The sequence below is a fragment of the Phycodurus eques genome, chromosome 20, assembly GCF_024500275.1.
Source record: "Phycodurus eques isolate BA_2022a chromosome 20, UOR_Pequ_1.1, whole genome shotgun sequence".
Classification (NCBI taxonomy): Eukaryota; Metazoa; Chordata; class Actinopteri; order Syngnathiformes; family Syngnathidae; genus Phycodurus; species Phycodurus eques.
Window position 1 is genome coordinate 8197616 of NC_084544.1, and position 25405 is coordinate 8223020.

General features: G+C 40.4%; 1 protein-coding gene across 1 annotated transcript in view; it reads right to left on the reverse strand.

The window, feature by feature from the left end:
- csmd3b (CUB and Sushi multiple domains 3b) overlaps window positions 1-25405 on the reverse strand; it is a 315636-nt gene that overhangs the window by 81069 nt on the left and 209162 nt on the right. Inside the window, exons 13-21 of the mRNA XM_061664276.1 lie at window positions 16794-16976; window positions 16300-16626; window positions 15227-15421; window positions 13140-13278; window positions 11445-11632; window positions 10136-10324; window positions 4720-4836; window positions 4426-4641; window positions 1313-1501 (exon numbers count right to left, since the gene is read on the reverse strand). Coding sequence (XP_061520260.1) covers window positions 1313-1501; window positions 4426-4641; window positions 4720-4836; window positions 10136-10324; window positions 11445-11632; window positions 13140-13278; window positions 15227-15421; window positions 16300-16626; window positions 16794-16976 — 1743 coding nt within the window. The remainder of the gene's footprint in view (window positions 1-1312; window positions 1502-4425; window positions 4642-4719; window positions 4837-10135; window positions 10325-11444; window positions 11633-13139; window positions 13279-15226; window positions 15422-16299; window positions 16627-16793; window positions 16977-25405) is intronic.

The following is a 25405-nucleotide window of genomic DNA, read 5'->3' on the forward strand; positions in this document are numbered from 1 at the left end:
AGTCCTACAATTTGGCCAAAATGGCATAGGTATCAGCTATTTTGTGCAGATTTTTTTTTCATTGTTCATTGTTATAATTCATTGTTATGCATAAACACATGCTCCCATTGTGCTGATCCCTTGTCGAGGCAAGACCGTGATTTAAATTTTACTTCCCCAGTTACCTTCATCTCCAAAACAGTTTTCCAAGTGTGTGCGTTGCCAGCATATCTTCACTGATCTATGGCCAACATCTGCAGTGTTTGCTCTGATGCTGTAATCCCTACCAATAGACATCCCGTTGATTGGGTCCCGAGGTTGAACGCGATCGCGGAATCTGGCCAAAAAAAGCAAACGGGCTCCGCTACTGCTGCGGAGGCGTGCAAAAAGACACATATTGGATTCCGTCCCGAAATCTGTTGCGAGGAGACTCTTTTAGTTAATTAAAATAGATGTCGGGTGATGTTAACACTCCAAAAGTCAAAAGTCCCAACCCTAACGCGCCATGAACTGAACTGCAGCTTACTTTTTGTTGGAGCCTATTGAAGCTGCATGTTTTGGTTCGCTCCATGAGCTGTCCAAGGCCAAGCAATGTGCCTGGAAACGGTCTGTCGCCCCTCGCACAAACCTCACCAAGCTGTAACTTTCGATTTTCCACTAAACGCTGCACTTGCACTGGTAAGCGCACAGTTGCAGAAAATCGTGCAGAGCTGAATCAGTTCAATCAAATATGGAAAGTCCTTGTGCGAATGCAGAGAGAGAGAGTTCAAACTAATGCTAATGTGCATCAAATGTAGTTATCACGCTTAATAGCATAGCCATGGCTAAGTGGATTCTAATTATCGAAGAACAAAATTGCGCAGCTCGCTTGGAATGAGTGCGCTAATATGATTGTTAGTCATCATCAAGTTATCATCAAATGTTTTCTGCAACAAAATCGGAAAGGCCTAAAGAGGCAGCTTCTCCCAAACTTCGGATCAGGAATCAAAATGGGTTCTGGGTCCATTTTCTGAGGGGGTTCGCTGAATGTCAGCATAACACTGAACGTAAAGCAAGCATCCAAGCTAAAGGGCTACTTGATTGACGTTTGCTATAGTAAATATAGGTTTGTTTATTAATTTACCATCAAAATGTTTTATATTATGGAGAACGGACTTTTTAATGGCTGTTTAAAAAAAAAGTGTTAAATTTTTGCCTTTGCTCACCTAATAAAAACTGAATTGTAACCTTAAAACCAAGATATGTACTGTATTTTTCAGAATAGCCAGAGAAATTCCACCTCGGGGACAATCTAAACAGATGGAAGGTGTCAAATGTAGGGCCGTGCACATACCGACGCATCTCGGCAGCGGCGTGCTCCACATCCTGCGGCCGCCCCCCAAGCAGATCAGCTCCGGCGCCCCTTCCAGGCGGTAGCCCATATTGCAGGAGAACGACAGTGTGTCGCCGATGCCAAAGCTGTAACCGTTTCTCCGACCAAAGCGCGGCATCCCGGGATCCTCACATGGCTCCAGCGTGTACTCTGTGGACAAAGACCATTATCCTTACCATTATCGCACTCCATCATTAAATTAAACAAGTTGTAAACTCAGAACAAGCATAAAATGTACATAAACTGTTTGTTAGAGATCTCTGTGCCTTTAAGTGGAAGGGCTTTGTAGTGCGGCATGTGAACTAAAAACATTTCAGAAGTCGCCACAGACAAAACGCTAGTAAATAGCGCGTCAGATGTCTTGTGACACCACCAGTGCAGGACATTCCGGCATTCAGTCGACGCCATCTGGAAGGCGGGAAAATGTCCCGGAGTCTAGACTGAGATTGAAGCAATCAAAGTCCATTAACAGTTCTTAAATATAACAGGGTTAATTATAATGTCCTGGCAACTGGTTAAACACAAAAAAAACTTTTTTCACAAGGTTGTTGTGGTGTAAACATATGCTGGTTATCTATTAAAATTACATGTACAATGTATCCCATTGTGTTGTGAGAAGTCACTATGGGCCTGACAACACTGCAATGGATGCCGCTTCTGTCGTCAAGCTTGTTTTTTTCTTAGTGTTTTTGCCTTTCAGCTACCTGCACGGTTTTTGTCTTTAAAAACTGAGATTGTGGGGTTAAGTCTGTAGTGTGAGGCCATTACATTACCCATATCAGCACACAAGGGCTGGTCTCCATGACAACCCTGCAGGACATTCCAGTCACAGTTCTACAGTATGTTGCCTCATAAAAAGCCCATTAACAATTCTTCAAGTTTATGATGTTACATTTGAAATTGGTTATTGTCATGTAAATGTACACAGAGGTGAATCTGGGCCTGATTATACTGCACTGGATCCCACTTCTGTAACCAATCTAGGTTTTAGCTTTGCTTTGTCCACAGGCTTGGTTTTTGTGTAGGCCGGTAATAAAAAAAGTTTTTTTTGGCTTGAATTGTGCAACATCATCTCATGTATTAATGATAGGACGTGTAATGACTTCATTTAGCTTTTCTAGGCTGCTGATTGGCCAAACTGTGCTAGAGAGTCGACAAATATATTTTCACATAGATTTATATCTTTTTTTACCCTGGACTCATAGGGACTCCAAAATCTGAGTGATCGGTTCCTAATACTACATCTGGCCATGTGTATTGCCAGACATTTCAATCAGCCATTCTTGTTTATTTTTAGTCTATGTACTCGCGCCGCATTTTTATTTTTTTTTTCCAACCGTGAGCCAAGGTTTGAACACGTTTGTGGTTGCCATCTCATATCCAAGTCTCTCATACGATACTATTTGCTAGAAGGCACTCTGAGTCAGACACTATTTTTCAGAAATTACGCTAAACCTCCAAAGCGGACTTGCAACAGCAGGATATGTGGCGGTGTATTTTTAGCTGTCACTCGCTGTGTACTATTTAAAAAAAAATTATCGACTGTTATGACTGCCATGGGCCCTTCAGTTGTATCATGCTGACTCAATAATGCATTTTTGTTGGAAATGACTCGCCCTATAAAGTATGATCTTTAAATTCATAATGAATCGCAGTTATTTGCTGTGAAAGAAACGTATGAGTCGATCTCAGCATCAGTTATTTGATACGTAGAAGACTTCTGCGGGTGACCACAACCATTCAACCTGGTACTTAATGATTCTTTTGAGGCTCCAAACTTTGTGCTATTCAGAGCTGCTTTTCTTTGGCTCCCTGTTTGGATTTTATTGGTTGCTTTTCTTCTTCTTTTTTTAAATACTTTTTACGTAGTGAAAGGCTCTATATCACAGGTGTCAAACTCAACTCAGATCCGGCCGCCACATCATTTTATGTGGCCCTCGAAAGCAAATCATGTGTGTCAACTTCCAGGATTCTTGTTATAATCTGTTCCAAATGTTTGTATATTCATATGTAATAAATAGTAATGAACTAATGTAAGCATGTTTTGCCTCTAAACCCCTTTTACAGTTACTTGAACAATAGTTGAACAAACCATTATCCTTGACTTCTGATTTAAAAACTAGTTATCCATCAATTTGTTGTTATGTATGATGAGGCAATTTGTTGTTATGTATGATGAGGCAATTAAACATTGATATGGTTTTACAATCATAATGGCCCTCTGAGAAAAAACATATCTACAATGTGGCCCGCGACAAAAATGAGTTTGAAACCCCTGCTCTATATAAATAAAGGCAGGTACTTTGTTGCAACCAGAGGTGACAGTGTCATTTAACACAGAACTCTACACCAATGATTTCCAACGTTTATGCCGTAAGAGATTATCTTTGCAATACAATGAAACTGTGTATCCACCTATTGCCATTCATAATACAGAATAATCGCGCTTTGTTTAACTAAAAAGGCCCAGATTTCATTTCATGAACATTTCCAAAGATGTCCATTTCTATACCTTTCTGTGACTCTTCCAGTCTCTCTGTATCTCTGTTGCAACTTGGTTATGACACTCTGTATCACTCTAAGCTACCTCTGAGAAAATGTTGTTTGAAACCTTGCAATGGCGAGGTACTGTTGATCAATTGTTCGGTGTAGTCTTGGTCATATAATTTTCAAATGTGATCAGCGTGATGGAGAGAACTGTTTAAATACCAATTCTAATTGAACCAGGAAATGTTATTGGTCCATTGCAGTTCAAGTTCAGCTCCTTGTGAGAGAACAACAACAAAAGTACTTAAACATTGAACAGTTGGACATGTACTTTTAAAAGTTTAGAAAAGGTCACATTAAGCTCACTTCTGAAGGTTACAGTGCATTTTAGATCCATCATGAAATTTCACCTGAAAGCCCATTATCCCCACCTTTTTGTGAGTAGTGTATGTGCATTGGCTCAATAATGGTTGGGAAACACTGCACTACACCATGAATGGCTTGACATGCTTTGGAATTGTGTTTACCGAGAGATGGCTATGACCCAATGCAAACGTGCTAATACAGTATCCATTGAGATACGTTACCCGTGAACGTTATGTTGAAGCCTTCGTAGGAAATAGAGAAGTCAGAGATGAATCGTAATTGGGCTTTGAAGTTGCCATAGAGGCCGGCATTGATGTTGCCAGGCAACTCGTTGCCGGTCAGGCGAGCCAGGGGTTGCAGGAAACTCCCATTCTCTGTGACCAGCAGATAGTCGTGCTGGTCCTCCAGGTGGAACGAGTTGAACTGAAACTGGACGCCTGTCGGACACACCGAAACATAAATGTTAGCTTTTGTGTTGTTTGTGGCTGTACGCAAAACACTAGACTGACTCCTGCCTTTGCCGTGGCTGACTTCCACAGTCCAGGTGCAGTTGAGCGATGATGGGTAGCTGTCGGGATAGCCGGGACTTAGGATGGTGCCCCAGGGGCCTCGGACGTCTCCACCACACAGAGCTGCACAGATGTGAGATACAGTATAATGTATGCATTAGATGTGTCATATTTATTGTGAAAACAGCTAGTATACACACACATTCCATTGGTGGAGTGAGTTCATTTAATCAACTGCAGATGGGGTGAAGGGTCTACTAGGGGCAAACTTTATTTTAATTACTAACACAAGAGAACATATTGCAACTTTAATGGAGCTGCGGCACATAGACATAAATAGAATGTTTAGTACGGGTGTCATGCCTGGAAATATACTAAACATTTATTAGCAGTATGGCACACAGAAACACTGATATTTACGACAGGTGAAGCAATGTACTTCAAGTTTACTTGGGGTGCAGCGCAGAGAAACTTTGAACGATTACTAGGAGTGAGACAAATATCTGTAGAAGTACAGTATATTACAAAAAGTTCACAACGGGCACGACACAGAAATATATCAAAATGTTTACACGAGATGACAGTCTCTCTCTTTTCATATAGTTGTGTATAAAAAGTACATATTAAACTCCAAAACTAAAGGCTATAGGCTTTTCCTACTGTCCCTTAGCTCAATGAACAGGCGAGATGTTTTCAGAAGGGCGCTTCACTGTATTTGCTAATTAGTATCATCAGATACCGTCTGCAGTCATCCAACACTCTGAAAACTAAGTACAAATGGATACAAGATCAGGACAAAATAAGACGACACATACAACTGTCTTTTTATCAGCACCAAAAAACAACCTCATTCCACTCACTAAATGAGCTAATCTAAGATTCAGGACAACCTCAGTGTATTCTTTCTGTTGCTTTGGTCTGTCCTGGACATTGTCTAGACATTCAGAGATTTATCTGCTGCATCCTGCACCCCAGTGTATCTTTCCAAACAAATTAATTTCTTCCTGGGACTTTACCCCACTCTATTTATTGTTTTTTTACATCATCATCTGCGGAGATTGAAAAAATAAAAACAAGCACTTTTTGATAAAGTAAGGAGTTGAAAGGAGAGGTACTGTATGTGTTTTCAAATGTAGGGAGTAAAAGTAAAAAGTAAAATAAAGAAAATCAAATGTAGATTAAATAAGCCCAAAAAATAAATACTCAAGTACAGATACTCGGGAAACCAGCACAGTAACAATGTATTTGATTTGATTGTAAATTTCAAGGCAAAGTGATTTTATTTATTGATTTTAAAGGGCGGCACGGTGGCCGACTGGTTAGAGTGTCAGCCTCACAGTTCTGAGGACCCGGGTTCAATCCCCGGCCCCGCCTGTGTGTAGTTTGCATGTTCTCCCCGTGCCTGTGTGGGTTTTCTCCTGGCACTCCGGTTTCCTCCCACATCCCAAAAACATGCATTAATTGGAGACTCTAAATTGCCCGTAGGCATGACTGTGAGTGCGAATGGTTGTTTGTTTCTATGTGCCCTGCGATTGGCTGGCAACCAGTTCAGGGTGTACCCCGCCTCCTGCCTGATGATAGCTGGGATAGGCTCCAGCATGCCCACGACCCTAGTGAGGAGAAGCGGCTCAGAAAATGGATGGATGGATGGATTTTACAAGGCAGAATAACTCCGCAATGACACCGACGGCGTTCAGCCACACACATTGTTAGGCGCTTCCTAGTTGAGATAGGGGTCCTTCTGAAAAAGATGCGTTGCTAACATTATGCATACCCATGTGACATATGGGCCGGGGCTCCAATGCAGCTCGCTCCAGTTGCTCCGTCTTACAGTCGGACAAGTCGACTAGTCATTTCCGTTGCAATAAAGCCCTCGCCGAAATACCATTAGCCTAAAAACTGCAATGCCGGCAGAGAAGTTTGGCCCCCATCACCACTGTGTCATAAGTTTGCAAAGTAGCAGTTGGAAGAAGGACCTTGTGGAGGGTTACAGACTATCACGGAACTCCCAAAGAGAGAGGCACAAAGAATCGGACAAGGATATTGAAAACATGCTCAGACTGCAACAAAGCCCCAGCTTGTTCCGACTCGACCCTGCAATACTTTTTTTTTAACACAATCAGCAAACCATCAACTGCTTAAAAAAAAACAACTTTGAGCAAGTTGTGACAATGAGTCCACGTAGCACAAAAAGGCACAGACCCAACACTTGTGCTCCAATGCTAGCTTGCACGCCTGCAATGCACCGTGACATTACTTATTTATACTTTGCTGCCAGGAAGCTCTGAATATTGAATGCTGAGCTGGGTGAGAAATTTGGATTCTGATTATTTTCAGTTTTCTTTCTGTTTGTTTTTTCTTTTTCCCGTCGCTTCGGCTTCAATATATGCTGTCAGCTCCAATGTCTGTCCTCGGCTTCTTTTCTTGGGCGACCCTCAACGTCGAATTAGCGTCACATGGAGAAAAAGAGTCTTATTGCATCAATCAGCTCACATTGACGTGCGAGAGAGCTGGAAAGACATGTTCTTTAAACAAAGCATCAGGAATTTCCAGTCAGTCAGTTTTGCCTGGTTTTCAATCGTTACAATAGAAACAAAACCTTGACTGGTTTCTAATAACTAGTAAAGTTGTCCATCATTTAAAAATGTATACAAAAGCAGACATTTGCCCTATTTTCTAGTATTTAGTGAATATTTATATTCCGATTTAACACAAATTTGCATTCTTCATCTTTAAATTACATATTACTGAGGGCCTGTGGGAACATTTTACTCGGAGCGCGATATAAATTAAAAAAAAAAAAATTCAAATAAGTAAACTTTTACTAAACAACGAAACATATGGAAAGGTCAAAATTTTCCATGGGTACAGAACATTTGTTTGTTAGTGGTGCGGTGCATATACATATGTTGAACGTCAACTAGGGTGCGACACAGAAACACTGAAAATGTGTTAGGGGTATGTACTGTATCATTGAAAACACATAGATGACGACTTAGAAAGATTACTTAGGGTATGGCGCACAGAAACTTTGAAAAATTACTAGCAGTGCAATGCAGAAACACTGAAAATTTCCTGTAGTCAGGGTCCGGCGCAAAGATATTGAAAATTTTACTACGTGTGCAGAACATAGCACTATATTTAAATTTTACTCGGGGTGCGGTGCAAAGAAACACAGTATATTGAACGCTTACTAGGGTGCAACACACAGCAGAAACATGAGGCACGTGAGGCACATTGAAACACATTGAACACTTACCATGTGTGCCCAATATATACATGTATTAAAAGTTTACTCGGGGTAAAGCGCACAGAAATATTGAAAGTTTATTCAGGGTCCGGAGTAAAGAAACGTTGGAAGTGCAGAACAGAGAAACACTGAAAGGCTAATAGGGGTGTAACACAAAAGCATATTGAACCATTACTTGATGTCTGACACATAGAAACACTGAAAGTTTACTTGAGGTGTGACGCATCCAAACAGTGAAGGTTTTGTGGGTGTGTGATATTAAGAAACATTGAAAGTTGACTGGAGTCCAGGGCAAAGAAACATTGAAGATGCACGCGATGTGTGGAACGTAGCATTATATTGTATTGGAAAATTATTAGTGGTGCAGCTCATAGAAACATCCAAATATTACTAGGGGAGTGACCAGCAAACATATAGAACATTTATTAGATATGGAGAAACATTGAAAGTTTGCGCGATGATCCGTGCATCTAAACATATTGAGTGTTTACAAGGGGTCTGACTTGTAGAGACATATTGAAACTTTAGTTGATGCTGAAGTGTGATGCTTAGAAACAGTGAAAGTTTATTGGGTGTGCGGCGTGCAGAAATATTAAAAGTTTACCGATGTGTGTGACAAAGAAACATGATCAAAGTTTACTAGGTGTGCAGCGCATGGAAACATGAAACGTTTACAAGGGGTTTTAACATGTAGAAACATATTGAACGTTTACCGGGGGTGTCTCGCATAAAACCGTAATGAAAATGCACTATAGGTGTGTGGCGCGTTGTAAAGATTGGAAAGTGCACTTCAATTGTCTGTGTGTTTTTTTGTCTCAACTTCCTAGAGGAGGAGAAGAAGAAAAAACAACCTTGCATGTTGATATTTTTACACTCTACAACTTGTGTTCTTGAACTGGAAGCATATTTTTAGTCTCTGAAATTCTGAATGTAAATCACAGAAGTAATGCCTGGGGGCCACATACAGCCTGTTCCATTCTTTCCATTCTTTAATCCGGGCAACTGAGCATTTACATTATTGAGAATCCTGTAATATTTGAATAATAATAATAATAATAATTTGAATAAATTAGCGAAAAATTTGTTCACTAAATGTATTTTATGTTCATGTATCTCATTAAATAATTGGTAAATTGATTTATTGTAGAATACATATTTATAAAATATCCAATTTTACAAATATAGTGAGCCCTCGCTATTCCAAGCCCTGCCACAAATAACAAAAATGCACACGTAAATGACACCCACACAAAAACCTTTTGTAATTGGCTATAGATGCCACCAGATGGTGGCAAAGTACTTTTTCTGTAAGACAAGGCTATGGCCTGCCTAAATGAAACTCCTCCTCTTACGTCAACATAGTTCCTTGACACCAAGATGCCACAAGATGGTGGCAAAGCACATTTTTCTATTAGATAAGGCTTTGGGGCTTACTAAATGAAGCTCCTCTGACTTCAAGACACTAAGACACCACAAGATGATCCCAAAGCAATATTTTTTAAATTACACACGGCTTTGGCCTGCGCGCAAAAACAGTGAATAGGGGAGTTTTTAAGTGAAAAAAAAAATAATAATAACAACTGAGAATAGGTAACCTCTAAAAAAAAAAATCCTTGAATTGGTGAATGTGCAAATGCTGACCCAAATGATACGGAAAATAAATGAATGAATGAAATATGCGGGCTTCAGTATACATTTAGTATTTTTGGATTTATGTACTAAAAAATTGATTGATTGATTAATTGTTAAAAATATATCTATATATGTATATATATTTCCAATACACTTTCGCATTCATTTTTTTAATTGAGGAATGTAAATAATATTGTAACTATACATTTAACATTTTTGTATATCCTATTAGATAAAATAGTTCTATATAATTACATTTATTACAAGTCATAAAATGTAAACATTTGAATGGATTATGTTATCTATATAGTATACCTGTTCATATAATACACACACGTTTTACCATGTTTTTATTTATTTTATTTTTTTGACTTCATTTACAAATGACCTGGCTCATCTCTTCTTTTTAGAAATCAAATGTGCACTTGGTCCTCAAAAGTTTGTATATACAGTAAATAAGACCCAGCAAAGGTGATAAACAGTCTACCACTTGCCAGGATTTACAACCGCTGCAAAAAAGAAAAGCCGTGCGTTACTTACCATCGCAAGTGGGTAAAGCGTGGCTCCACCAGTGGTTCTTCTCGCACACCAGGGGCTCCTCGTGGCTCAGCCTGTAGCCCGAATCGCAGCCGAACGACACCGTAGAACCGATGGAGAAGTCGTGTCCATAGCGGATCCCGTTAACGGGGATGCCGGGGTCCAGGCATGAGTAGCTGTCCACTGTGACGCCTGGAACACAAAATAATCCCGGTGAACGCTAAGAGAAGGTGTCAAGGAATCGAAAAGGACGTCTGGTGGGCGACCGTTGTGATCACAAACACTCACTCTGAGGTCAGTTAAGGGCTTGTACTTCACTGTTGCTATTTTAGGTCAATGCACAGTGTTCCTCCGCTATAATGCAGATTTTACAGTGTGTGATCACTTTTTATGGGTTTTCACAGTATATAGACATCTCGAACATACAGATCATTTTGTGTTTCATGTTCTATTTGTATGTGTTGCTGCTTCGTATGTGGTAAAGTAGCAGCTGTTTGAATGTTTAGAATTCCTGTAACATCTATGCTATTTTCCATTAGCCTGTCTATTGGGTTTCACATTATATGTTAGCACTGAGCGAGCAGACTTTTGTTAGAAGAATTTATATAGTTTGGTTGAATGAACTGCACTAAGTTTAAATTAGTGTCAAGCGTGTTTGAAACTAGTAAAAAACAACTTTTATCTATATTGCAGACAACAGTGTGTGGTGGGTGTGGAATATCTCCCCACTATTAACGAGGATTCACTGAACTTGTCTTCTGCAGAAATCCCCAATATATTGAATAAGTCGGCAGTTTACAGTGTTTTTTTAATGGGTTTTTACAGTAGAGTTATTAACCGTTCCTCATGCCCTCGCATGTGGGAAAGGAGAGGCACAGTTGCTGAAACATTTTATTGAAAGCTTGGAGAACAGTAAAACACAACAATGACGAGCACAATCACACGGGAGCTGCTGTCATTCACAGTTCACACCCACTCTGATGCCGAAGTCACACAACACCCCAACAGGCCCCGACTTTTAAATGTAGATATCAAACAGACAGATACTACATTACCTACAGTATTTTCTATATTTTATGCTTGCAATTTCTTGTGTCCTCAAATACTGTATCTTTACAATGTGTTTAAAAAGTGTGCTTTAATAAATCTAAATGTGTTTAAAGCCTGTGGGAGGGGTAAAACTATATAAAAAAAAATATATATGGTCTCTCTACTGTACAGTATAGTCTATGCTGTGGATTTTCACATATTGCAGGTGTGTCTGGAATGTATCCCCAGCTATCAACAGAGTTCACTGTATTTTTGTACTCACTCTCGTATAATAGCTTGAAGCCCGCGTTGGAGCGGCTGTTGTCTGTGGTGAAGAGCAGGTAGAGGAAGTTGGTACTGCTGAACAGGAACTGAGGCACCTGGGTGCCGTTGAAGGAGCCCACCAGCGGAGACAGGAGGTTGGGGCCGTCGTGGATCTCCAGGAAGTCATAACCCAGTTCTGTCTGGAATCTGCGGGGAAAGATTTAGAGTGCTGACTTCAACTTGTGACAAGGGGTTTGTGTATGTTGCATTTTTGATGCAATTACTTGCATAGCATTAAACAGGAGTAGGGCAACACAGTGAAAGTGGTTAACGGTTCCAGGTTTGAATTTGCGCTCTGCCCTTCCCATGCAAAGGTTGCATGTTTCTTCTTGTGCTGGCAGGCGTTTTCTAGTGGCTTCATAGCAATTCCCAAATCATGCATTGAAGACTTGTCTATCAGCGTGAATGTGATTGTGAATGGTTGTTTGTCTATATGTGCCCGGCCCGGTCTCACCCAAAAGTCAGCTGGGATAGGCTCCAGTTACTCATGACACTAATTTGGGCAAGCAATATAGAAAATGGTTGGATCGATAAACAGTTTTATAAAGAGTTTGATTATTATTTGACAAAGAGCCTTAATCTATGGAGGCGGGATGAACATATGGCTGACTGAATGAGATATGTTCGATTGGATACAGTTCAAAGGGTCATAATGTGGAAAATATACTTTTTAAATTGTTTCGATACAAATACAATTGGGTCCCTGGAGTGGCTGCCCAGTCATCAAGTGTGAAATTATACAACTAAGTAAATATTTAGTGAGCTGCACATTTCTGAAAATATGTCCTTCAGTGAGACGAAATTTGGCATGGCAAAGGGATTTGTTTGTTTGACTACAGTATGTGCCCGCTGCATGTGCCACATACACGGATCTGCACCCAATTTTTAAAGTGCAATTCAGCGGCTTGGTGATGAAGTACTGCCTCAACGAAGGAAAATCCAATCGAAGCTTTTACAGTGTTTGGTGGGTAAAAGAAACCACGCCCGAGCTGTGGCCTCAATTGTCATGTTAACAAAAGCCGTACTCAGTCCAATTTTCAAGTTATGTGAAAATGGTGGTCTGTTTTTGAAGAAAATTATTTGCTTAGAGTTGTCTGGTTGTGTGATGAAATGACATCATGGTTTTAGGTTTAGCCATGAGTTAATCTGGAACAGGAACTATGAAAAAATATATATGTATATATTATTTGACTCAATTCACAAAAAAATGGAGATGACTGCTTTTGTGTTAGAACTGTTCAACTGCATACTGAAATAATGATGTCTTCTCAATTTATGCACAAATTTACTTAGCGTCAAAACTGGGCCTGTTTCACTGAACAGTGTTCAGTTGATGTTGATACACAGGTCAATTGGACCTTAGATAGACAAAAAAGAGATACATTATTTGTAGTAAATACTCATTTTTGAACTAGTTAAGTGTAATATGATAATTTCCCCCCGATGAGGTCTCATTGCACACTAATGTGCCCTGGCACAGTGCTTGTGAATAATTGGCTTGAGGGATAAGGTATCATTTGAACGCCATTGGAATTTATCATTGAGATATGCTGGAAAAAAAGTTCTCTATGGACCACAGCAATTTTGTTGATTGATGGTGAGTACTGTATTATCCTAATCAGACTGATTCATAGCAGTGCTTTACACCACTCACCTGTCAAAGGTGACTTTGATGGATCGCCCAGGTTCTGATTCAATCACCCATTCGCAGCTGAGGGAATCCTTGTAGTAACCGGGCCACCCCGGGGACAGAATCACTCCATTGGGGGCCGAATAGTGTCCACCGCAAGGGGCTGGATGAGGAAAGAGGACAATGGCCATGAATTGTGAAGTCATCCTAGCTGCCAGTCCAGTTGGGAGCACTACACGCTCCCTATGACCCCCACCGACTGTTAGACGCTACAGTGGACAGAAGCTCATTCTGATCCCTCCGGTGCCGGACAGATTTCCACGCAGCCTCTCCTGGATCCGAACATAACTACCCACCCACACAAGTGGCGGCACGGCAGCAGATGGATAGTGGCGGAGTTGCTTGGTTTTTCGTAACACTAATTCACGCTGGGGGAGCGCATGAGGGATGGACGCAATCTGACTAAAGCCCAAATCCAAATATCCATCTCGGCGTCACCTGCAGCTTGCCACTTCGCACAAACTACTCATTTTGCAGCCTCATGTAACCAGTGACATGGAAGGCTCCTATTCAAGGACAATAGCTGAAATGAGCAGAAGACCTTAATAGTACTATCAGTTCAAGTGTTGGCAAATCTAACAGTAAACTGGAATTTGTTCAAAATCTGTTTCCAACCATTTCATTAGAAATAGTCTGCAAAGGTGTACAGTATGAGCCAGTTTTTCCACAAAACACCTCGAACCTAGCTAGAAATGCTCGAAAATGCTTCAAAAACATTTTTGCTTTCACATAAATTCGGTTAGGGTTACTAATTCAACTGACCTAAAAAATGTCAATTACTGGAGTGCATTTGTGTGTGCGTGCGTGTGTGTGTGTGTGTGTGTGTGTGTGTGTGTGTGTATATATATATATATATATATATATATATATATCCTCCCCTCAGGTAGGCACTACCGATCAATGCAAACTAAAGCAAGCAGACATTCCATTCCAACAGCTTCTTCCCTCTTGCCATTAACTTCTTAAACAGTTAACTTACCACTTATAACTCCCCATTGCAACATGCTGCCAATTTTGTCTTCAGTTTGCTGTAACATCTCTGTCGGGCCAATTATACATTGCTCGTGCACTCACTGTAGTAGTCTCGTCACTCTGCACTATTTGCATTTCTGTTGTTGACAAATACTGGCCACTCATGTGCCTGAGTAGCGTCTGCAACATTTGCACAATCAACGTTGTCCCAGATTATCGCACTTTTTTTTTTTACACTGAAATTAATACCAATTAAATAACCTACCATAAGTCAATTTTGTACTAATTAGAGTGCATTTTGTAAGAAATCCTACTAAATATTCCTTCTTTTGGTATTAGCTTCTTGCAGATTTTAGAGCACGCAAAATTGTTGCCATGAAACACTTCAAAACGCATTACATTTTGCCCCCAAAACATTGTTTTTACATAAATCCTAAGCAGTTAGGAATAGTAAATCATTAAAATAATATATTTTAGAAAAAAATAAAGTACTAAAGCCATAAAATACTTCACAAACCAGGCTAAAATTTTCAACAATGATTTGAGATAAATTCTACACATTTAAGATTAGAGCAAATTAGGAAATTAAAAATAAAATATCAACATATATTTAAATAATTGGGAGTTTATTTTGTAACAAAGCATATTAAAATTCTTGATAATAAAGAACAGCTGTTTAGTGAACAGTTCCTTGCAACTTTGACATCACTAGCCAGTTTATTATCTACAATGACAGAGGAAAAAAAATCCATTATTTTTATTCTTCCATTGTAAATTTATTTTATAGTCTTAAAAACTATAATATTCTAAGAAGATAAAGACAGAAAATGAGTACACTACTTGATTCAGTCTCAACTAGTTGAGTTACTGGCGAAAGAAAAAAAACATGACATCAGTGAAGTACTACCTCCTTGCAGGCCTCTGCCATGGGAACGAAACAGGAGATCAGAACACTCATAATGTCCCATCCCTTTACAAATAATATAAATATATATATTTATATATTTTTTATTGCATTGTCCCCCGTAATCGATCAAGAAAATATTTCAAGGGCATACGATTGTGAGACAATATTTTACCTTCACATTTGGGGATGGGCCCGCTCCACATGACCTTTCCTCTTTCCAGCTGGCAGGAGATAGTCTCAGTTCCTTGGGTCTTGATAAAGCCATCCTCGCACACCACCGAGATGGAGCTCCCCAGCTGGAAGCTGTCTCCGAAGCGGCGGGCGTTTATTGGAATCCCAGGGTCTGGGCACTCGTTGTGGCCGAACGCTTTAGGGGTGAAAGGTTACAAGGCGACACGAATAGAATTGGGATAATTATTGGAGAGACTGTGGTTTCAAATATAATTAGACTTTATAAAATTCATATTTTGCAGGCATCTTCACGTTGATTAATTGTAATCAGTCTGTTCCTTATTCCAGTTCTTTCTTTTCAGGATTTTGCTCAAATGCCTTCTTGCTTGCTTGGGTGGACTCCAGCAAAGCAAAGCGGGCTGCTGATAAAATTCATGCAAGCATGCCCGCTTCGGGGCTTACGGTCCACTTCATCATATTACAAGTCAGTCCTGTCCCGACTCTGAAACGGTTCCGAAAAGGGAAAGAAAATGACGAGCGCAGTGGCCTGGAAAATAATCAAATGCTACGCCAGTGTTTATGAGCTAGATGCAGAAGATATGACATAGGGAACTGCAGTATGTTTGGGAAATAACATCAAAGCCACGGTAGGGATAAGGTGCTGCTTGAGTTTCTTGAATTTCTGTGCGATGAAAAAATAAATAAAAAATGAGTAGTTTTTGAAACATTACGTAACACTTTCTGTACAAAAATGAAAAAATATGGTGCAAAGTTTGGAAATGCTTTTCAGTGGACTGTGACAATTAGTAGTATTATTCGTAGTAGTACTACTAGTGCAAGACAAACAGATGTCCTGGAAAAAAAGGCCTTAAAAGTTGAGAGTTCAACTCCCGACAGCACTGCAGTGAAAACATTCCTGTTTCGCCAAAAGGCAAGTCATTTGACTTTATTTAGATGGAATGTACCATGATGAGTACTCTTTCAGTTAGTTTATTAAAATTTTGCCTGTGATAGGCTATGGCGCATGATGACTTTATGTTCATTTTTAAAAAAGGGAAAAGAACCATCACATACTACTATAGGTGATGTTGAAGCCTCTCCCTGACATGGAGTGGTCGGCTTGGAACTCCAGCCTCAGCGTGTTGGTGTTGGACGTCAGGTGCGACGGGCTCTCAGCGCCCGAGAATCTGCCGACAACGGCGGCGTCGCCCGTCTCGCCGTCCTTTACCGTGAGCGCGTCATAGGGCGCCTCCAGGTCGAAGTCGTTGAACGCCAAGTGGATGCGTGAGCCCGGCTCTGACTGGATGAGCCACACGCAGTTCATGTTGTTGCCGTAGCCTTCCGGGTAGTCAGGCGAGAGGACGGTTCCGGAGGGAGCTGTGAAGTTGGACATGCAGGGGACTTTGGGGAGGGGGAGGTGGTGAAAACGCGCAGCAGTTTCCTGTTAAATATTAATCTCCACATCATCACCGGTCATCAACTGCTCCAGGCTGTGGTAAACTCTGTCACCATGGCGACTGGTCAGATTAAATGTTATCAGCAGGCGGCAAGAGTTGGGGAATACTCACATATGCATATAGGGATGTTCGCCGACCACTGGTTGTTGTCCTGGCAGGAGATGCTTTTCTCGCCGATTAGCTCGAACCCAAACTGGCACTCGAACCGCAGGATGCCGCCGTTTAGGAAGCTGTCGCCCTCCCTTATTCCGTAGAGAGGCGTCCCGGGATCGCCGCAGCTCTCCTTATCTATTTCTGGAAAGACACGAAACCATTGGTGAGTTTTTTTGTATTACAAACCTGTTAGTTTTTCATTTTTGAAAGGGGACATATTAAAAATTTACTTTTCAATAGCTTGTATACAAATAACCAGTTTTTAATATGGTCTCTCTATATCACAGATTTCCACCGAGCTGGAACATAAGACCTGCGGTGAACAGGGATCACTAGTTGGATCTCTGGAGTGCCTACCCACCCATCAAGTCTGAAATTAAACAGCCATGTAAGTATCTTTTCATCTGCCTATTTCTGAAAATGTGTCTGAGAGCAAGTTGTTCTGCACTCCTAGGCTAATTTACGCAATAGCTGGCTTCCACACTGGGTTTCCCTACCAATGACATGGCCAGCTTGGGTGGGTGAAAATCCAGAGCCACTTTCAAGCAACTACACAGTCTGAAACACGAGCACCCGAAGCACCCACATCCCCGCACGCATGCGACGCCACAGCTATCATATCAAAGCCAAAAGGTAAACAGGGCTGCATTATGTTCTGTTGGATGCACAGATTAGCGTTAGCAACAGCATCAATTTCTGATTCTGTAAGTTGTGGTTACTTTAGTTCTTGGCCAAGTTGTCGATGTGGTGGCATGGTGGGAATTTGTCTTTGATGATATAGCCAGATATGCAACATACACACAGTGTATTCTACAAAGTGCTGCCACCATAAGTGAAAATGCTTTAAGGGTCTTCAAAGATGCTTGTTTTTTCTACACTGAAGTTGAAGCCGCTGTAGTTAGGGCTCTACCCCCCGAGTCTTTCTGGTAACGAAACAAACCTGCGTTTGCCCCAGCAGTATATGAGCCGAGATACATTACACAGGTGTTCACTTACATGAGACAGGCTAATTTCAGCAAGACAATAGGGTCTGTAAAGGTATACTTCAATTCTTGGTCCTCATGGTTTCTAGACAAAAATACCTGGGAACTGTTTTAAACTGTGAACCAAAAATGAATAGTATGTCTCCTTCAAAAGTCTTTTGGGACCTCGCTGTGGGAGTCACACACAAACAAACCACAGGGGGAGAAGAGATGGGCTAAGGCGTTTGTGGATTTTGTTCCTCTCAGGGGGCAAAAAAAAAAAAAAAAAAGTCCGCCGCCTCCTCGTTTTCTCTTTTTTTTGTGGGGCACCTCACGTTAGTTAAGACGCGGTGTTGGGAAATAACTTAAGAGTGTGACTCGCCGTTAGTCGCCTTTTGCATGGGCAAGCGACCAAGGATGCTGGTTAAAAATTACGCGTTTGTGTGAGAAACCTTTGGCAGTACGACACTTCTTTTGAGTTATAAAAAGAGAGCCAACAAAATATAGACATTATCAAGGATTGTGAGCGAAATGGCTGACAAAACAAAATTGCAATGATGTAGCTTCAGGCAACATAGGCCAAAGTGCTAAATCCAATAAAGAAGACGATATAGGTTTCATAAAAAGTGACCAGATTTTAGTAATTTCCTTGTTAACTCCCCAACTCATGTATGAGGGCAAATGTATAACGAGAGCTAGGAGCACTAGTCAAATGGTTTGTAGACCATGAAGGTTAAGAGAGGGAATAAATTCCACACAAGTAGGGCTGAGGCCAAGACCTGGATCCTCTCAATTGTGAGGCGGCCATGCCAACCACTACTTCACCGCGGTACATTTACACGTCACCTTAAGTTGTGTCACTCTCCCAGTGTGGAAAGAATTGCTTCTGCGTTTGCTGCATCAGACAAACTACTCCGGGTTTGAATCCATCACTTCCCGCGCAGCATTTTAAAGGAATTAACATTGCCCTTCAAGCGATAAGGTGAGATGGATCCCCGTTTGAATCTGTGTGAAATTCCACCCTGTCGCTATAAGTCTCGAAAAAGTCGGTGGATGGCATTTGTTGGAATCTATTTGGCCCGGCGTTCCTCTGTCACTGTGTTCCCACTTTCACTATTATTCACAGGACGGGAGGGGGATGATGCGTTTTTGCTGTATGTATACTTCTGTGTGTGTTTTGAGATGTATTGCATTAATTTCCATCATGACACGTCTTTATGAGAGGCACCGACTCCACCAATCACAGCACCCAACACACAAGTACAGTGAACAAATGACATTTCTATAGTCAACACACACACTCCCATTGTGTTGTGTGTAGAACAAGGCATCTTTGCGATGTGCATGTACAGTATGTACATTTTTTTCTATCAACGTATCGTGGGATTGCACCAGCTACTCTCCTCTCACCACTCATATAATATTCCATCACGCCGGGCCGCTTTTTTTCATGGGAACACGACATTCCACGTGAACCGGCATAAAATGGCACTGAAAGATCCAAGAAGGAAGGGTAATAGATTTTGGGAGGATAATGAGATTTTGGCAAAGGGGAGCAGGGGAAAAAATGAAAAAAAAAATGCATAGGCTGCTTTTGTGACCATTGAGAGATCGATTTGGCCATGCCTAAAAGCATCGCGTACCTGCACGTTCTAAGCTTTTACTCCATGCAATGAACCGCCCGTTTTTGCCCATTTCTGTGCTTTTACTCGTTCCACACAAAGGCCAGGATGCATTAAGAGATTAAGTCAAACAATCATAAAACAAATTCACAGGGATGGCAGGGAATACCCACAGACTGTAAAACGCCAGGATTAACCTGCACTGCACCAAACATGGAAATATTGTGACCTAGGCAGTATTAATAATATAAAACCGAAAACAAACACAAGTTGTGTAAATGGTAAATGCCGGGTTGGCTGGACATAGATCTGACACTCAACACTCACTTTTCCCGCATCTGGTATTTTATATTGGACTCTTTGTGAAAGACGCCACGGCGCACTTTGTGATGTACAGTAAATCCTCAATTATTGCGGGGATTACGCCCCCCCCCCCCCCCCCAAAAAAAAAATCATAGAACCAATAAAGCTAACTGACAGAGATGTGCAATTGAAGTAACTGCACTACAATGAAATTAAAAAAAAATAAAAGAAAACAAATCTAAAATTCGCAAGGCACTGAATCTGCAATAAGTGAACTGCAATATAGCAAAGGATTACTGTATATTCCATTCTTTTTTCCATCTTTTGAGGTTGTATCAGAGCCATAACAGAGGTGGGACAACAACTGTGCAAAAGGTGAACTGCAAAGTTGAACACCTGATACTCATTTCTCCAGCATCTGGTATCATTTTGATTTCAGTTAAGTATGTGTGAAAGAGCACACAGTTGCAGATATTCTGCCTTTTCTGGGATCAATGTAGCATATTGGTGAAACCTACAATATGGCAGCCGTGGCACAATGGTTAAGCTCATCGCCTGCCACCGTGGGGGACCTCGGTTCAAGACCCGACTGGACCATCCGCCAACATCCCCCCGGACTCAAGGCTGTGGTGTCTTTGAGCAAGACACTGATAACCCAAAATGCTCCCCGGGCACTTCAGCTTCCCCCTGCTCCAGTGTGTTCCACTAACAGGTGTGTGTTCACTGTGATGGGTTAAATGCAGAGAACAAATTTCGTGTGCATGCATGTTCATGACAATAAAAGGTTATTCTATTCTATTTTGTGGGATATAATACTGTAACCTTTGGTAGTATCATATCCTTTTCAGAAGCGGGAAGACCCCTGGAAAGGGGTGTTAAGTTTAACACCTGAGAATCATTTCCCTGTTGTGTTGAAAGAAATTGCTGTACAACATAATCTTCAAATTTGCAGATTGCAGTCATTTTTGCAGGTCTACGAGATCAGGGATCGTTTTGATCATGTAACCTGTACAAGAAACCTTTTACAAAAGCCAGAGGAAAAAAAAAAGTTCCCTTTCCTGGTGGCTTTATTTTGCTGTTAAGTGCACAGAATGTGCTGGTATGGTTTCAGCCATAGATGGTGTGAGTCCTGGAAAGCCCTGCTTAAACTGGATGTTGGGACCGCATGTAATAATTGGAGTCTTTTCTTTGCTCTGGACATGTCGCCAGGCAGAAAATGTGCTTTTACACTCCTACACCGCAGGCTCGCTCACTGCCCGGCGATCTCCAAATTGGCTTTTAAAAATTTCATTTCAACATCTTCCACATGTGGACTGTCCTTAAAAGATTCCTGTATCATTTTCTTCCCTGCACCAATGTTATTGTCTTTATTTGCCCAAAGGATCAGCATGTTCCTCCATTGAATCAAATAATATTTTTGACAATTTTTCACATTTTTAATACATATTTTTTATCTTGCCATCACAAGCGAAATTTGTTAGTATGGCAGCAACAGAATCTAACATTATTAGCAAGGTGGTGACAACAAAAGTTAATATTACTGTTAGTATGATGGCAACACAAGCTAAAGGTGTTTTTTTTTTGCATAAGCTAATGTTACCACGATAGCACCACAAGCCAATGTTATGAACATGGTTAATTCACGAGCTACAGTACACAGAATGACAGCAATACAGGCTAATGTTAGCACAACACAACACAATTTCACGTCAAAATCACAAGCTAATATTAGCATTACCATGACGGAAATACACACTACCATTTTTACCAAGGCGGCACCATGAGATAATGTCAGTCTGAGGGAAACACGAGCTAATGTTCTAAACATAAGCCAGAATTGTGTTCAGTCGCAGAATCACTGGTGCTTCCTGGTAGTTTATTACCACAGGACCATAATTAACGAGCGAAAAATCACATCCTGTTGACGCTTTTGTGATGAAGTCAGCGTTTTCCCTTTGCTGGTTACTTCAATAGCACAAGTAAAATTGATAGTGATGCCATGACTGAATATTTTATAAAGTCATAATTCAGTATCTCCTGTGCTCCACAAAGCATAATTTTTAAGATACTCACAATTAGGGTCCTTCACTACGGCACTTTTGGAGGCCCCTCAAGGACCAAACGCATTCACACGGGTGAGGCTTTTTTGTGCGTGTTCGTGTTTTACGAGTGACAAGTGCGTCTTAATGAGCGCAACAATGCTTATAAAAGATTTGTTGTCCTCCGAATTATACACCAAGTGCCAAATTAAATTAGATCTGGTTGGTCTGTCCCAGACTAAAGCTCCTCGTTATTAAAGATGATATTGTGGGCATCGTTGTTATTATTTTGGACAAGCCAGCGTTGATGTTGAGCGACCACATTCTTCCTTAAAGAGGGGGCTTACGGAATTATATGGTTGTGTCGATAGAGTGCCTCCCTACCCCTTCAGTGTGAAATTAAATAAGTCTGTCTGTGACCGAACTGTTTTGAATTTTACTGTATTGTGACATCGCTATTGAGCTAATATGCATAATACAGCTCTCACACAGCGTTTCTCCGCCTATTAATTGGCAGATAGGCAGGATCAAGATACAGAGTCACTTTCAAGTGACAGTCGGAGTAGCCCTATATATAAACACTAATATATCATGTCGAAACGAAAAGCAAAGTATTGGCACAGTGTTGTTGGGGATCACTGATCTAGGATACCTGCTTCCGATTGTGGCTCATTTGGGTGAATTACCTAGTAGGAGTTTGCCAAAGTACGAGCCTTCACTGTCACTTAAAATGTTCGAAGCAAAATGGCTGACTGCCTGTTCAATTTTGAGCATGGGTCCTTGAGACCTTTGTGTGCATCCTCTCACAATATACATTAGGTATATCCACCAAATATCATGTTAGTTAAACTGGTGTTTGCAGCAATTTTTCTAACTTTCCAGGACCCTTTTTCATGGAATTCACCCCCAAAATGGCTTTCTTCCAGTTCAATTTTGGGCATGGTCCTTTAAGACTTTTCAGTGTGCCGTGTTACAGTTTGATAGACATGTCCACCCAATTTTGTGTTAACTGAGGAAACTAGTGTCAGGGGCTGATTTTTATTAAACTTTCCAGGCCCCTTATTCTTGGAATTTGCCTCCCAAATGGCTGTTTCAGTTTAAATACAATAGACATCGCCACCAAATTTCTTCTCAATCAGTGAAACTGTTGTCGAGGGCTATTTTTTTTTCTTTCTAACTTTCCAGGGGGCGTTACTGAATGAGTTTAAGGGGAATGGTGTGGGACCCCTAAGATAAATACATTTTCACCGGGAAACAAGTGCTTGCAAGAATTGATCAATTTGAGCATGTATCAGTACGTCACCATAGTCAAATACTGTATGTAAATATTATGTTTAAAAATAAAGAAAGCCTACCCTTTACAAGGATGGTCACCATATCTTGTTAAACCTCACCTTGACATCTCTGTCACTAATAAAACAAATTACATATTAAAGCCATAAAACACCAGATGAAGAACACGTCAAATAAAATCTCAGATGAGACAGAATTAAGACTCGGGAAATTGGGGAACATCCTAAAAAATTACGGTGTAGTAATATTATATTTTTATCTGTCTAAGATTTTACATATTAACCACTTTAGAGAGTAATATCACCTCAAGCCAGTATAATATTTGATAGCTTTATTTGACGACAGTACTGCTTTTGGGTGATATTAAGCCTGCTGAAATCCTTAAATGCAAATTAATACACGTGTTAGTATATGTCTGGCTGGAGTATTCATATAGGCTGCAAATGTAATGTCACTAAGGAGCTAAATATAAAGTGTGGCATGGATACATATTTCAAGTTCTGCGTATGGACTGTGCAGCCCAGATGACGAATGGCTGTAGTCATAGTGTGGGCACAAACTCACTGAATCTTTAATGTAAACTTTATGTCAATAATGTTGCAGTGCTGCCTCAAATCTATAGCGGGGGACGTGAGTGAGTGTGTGTGTGTGTGTGTGTGTGTGTGTGTGTGCGTTTGGGCATGTGTGCCCCGCAGCTGGCAGCATAGTCCAAGTGTTGCCTGGTAGGTGAACTTGGCATTAATAATAGATGAATGGAGACAGAGGGATGAAAAAAAGGTAGAGGATCAGAGAGAGGGAGTGAAAGAAAAAGAGAGAAAGAAAAGAAAGAATAAAATGAAAGGAGCAAATAAAAGAAAAGAGGGACAGGTCTTTTGCTGGATGACAACAGAATAAAAGACAAAACGAAAACATGAGGATGCATATTAGTGAGGGCATTTACTCATGAGGATGTGTATTTGTGAGGTTGTTCACTCATGGAGATGTAAATTTGAGAGGTTGTCGACTTGTGAGGATGCATACTTGTTTCGAATATATACTTGTGAGGTCGCATTTTAGTAAGGCCAACGCGTGGAAATCCATAATTCTAAGGCGGTGGAGTTGTGTGAAAGCATGCTGTACATGTGAGGTTGTTCACTCAGGGATGTAAATTTTTGAGGGAGTGTGTTTGTGAGGATGCAGACTTGTTTTTTTTTGCTGCAAATTGGTACTTGTGAGGTTGCATCTCAGTGATGTCATATTCTGACTAGGTTGCTAACGCATGGAAGTCTGTTGTTTTGTTGTCTTGTTAGGTTATGTAATTGTGAGAAACTGTACATGTGAGGTCTTACACTCAGAGAGACTAAGCACTTTTGAGACTAAGCACTTTTGAGGATGCATACAGTATTTAACAAACACCTAACCGGAATAATGTGAACAGGATACTGTACTTGTAGGTTACTCTAAATTCGTATCGTAGGGAGGAACTGTAATTTGAAGTACCGTAATTTTTTGTGTATAATGCGCACCCATGTATAATACACAACCCCAAAGTTGACCTCAAAATTCTGGAAAACCCTTCTACCTATGTATAATTTTTACAATGCATGATTTTGCCTCTACCCGCATGATCAAAACATGAACTATTATCTGTATTTTGTTAGTTTTTTTTTTTTAGAATTATTCTGAAGTTAAGCACTTTATTTGAACACTAATACTTTTTTTAAAATTAACTTGCTCTTATTTTGAAATTCACAGCCCTACTTTTATTTAGTAAATGAGAAAACAGTTGTGCTCATATGTTTGATTGCCCAAGCAGAATTTGTAAGATGTGTACCATTTAAAGAAAACATGAAGGGCCAGGTGAAAAACATTTCATTTTATTTTAATGGGATTCAAATTAAACGGTCAAGCATTTCAGAAAAGTATTATGATTAAACAAAACATAACCATAAATAAATTAATGATGGTTGTTGTTCAGTCATCAGTAATATTTAAAAAAACAAAACAAAGACAATATTTCAAAAATTCTGCCAGGGTATATAAACTTATAGGCACAAATGTCCATATATGCAGTCATACGTACCCCTATCATATTGGAAAGAAAGTGTTGGCTAGAACTTTTTTATAACCACTAGGTGACGGTGGCATATTAGAATGAAAGTGTACACCTTTCTCATAACCTCTAAGTGGCGGTGCCATTTCGGAACAAAAGTGCACAGCGTTTTCATAACCACTAGATGGCGGCATACATTTATAAAATGTGAAACTTTTTTCTATTTGCCCCTATACCCATGGATAATGTGCACTATTGACTTTTGACAATTTTTTTGGTGAAACAATGCGCACTATACACGATAAATTACGGTAAGTAT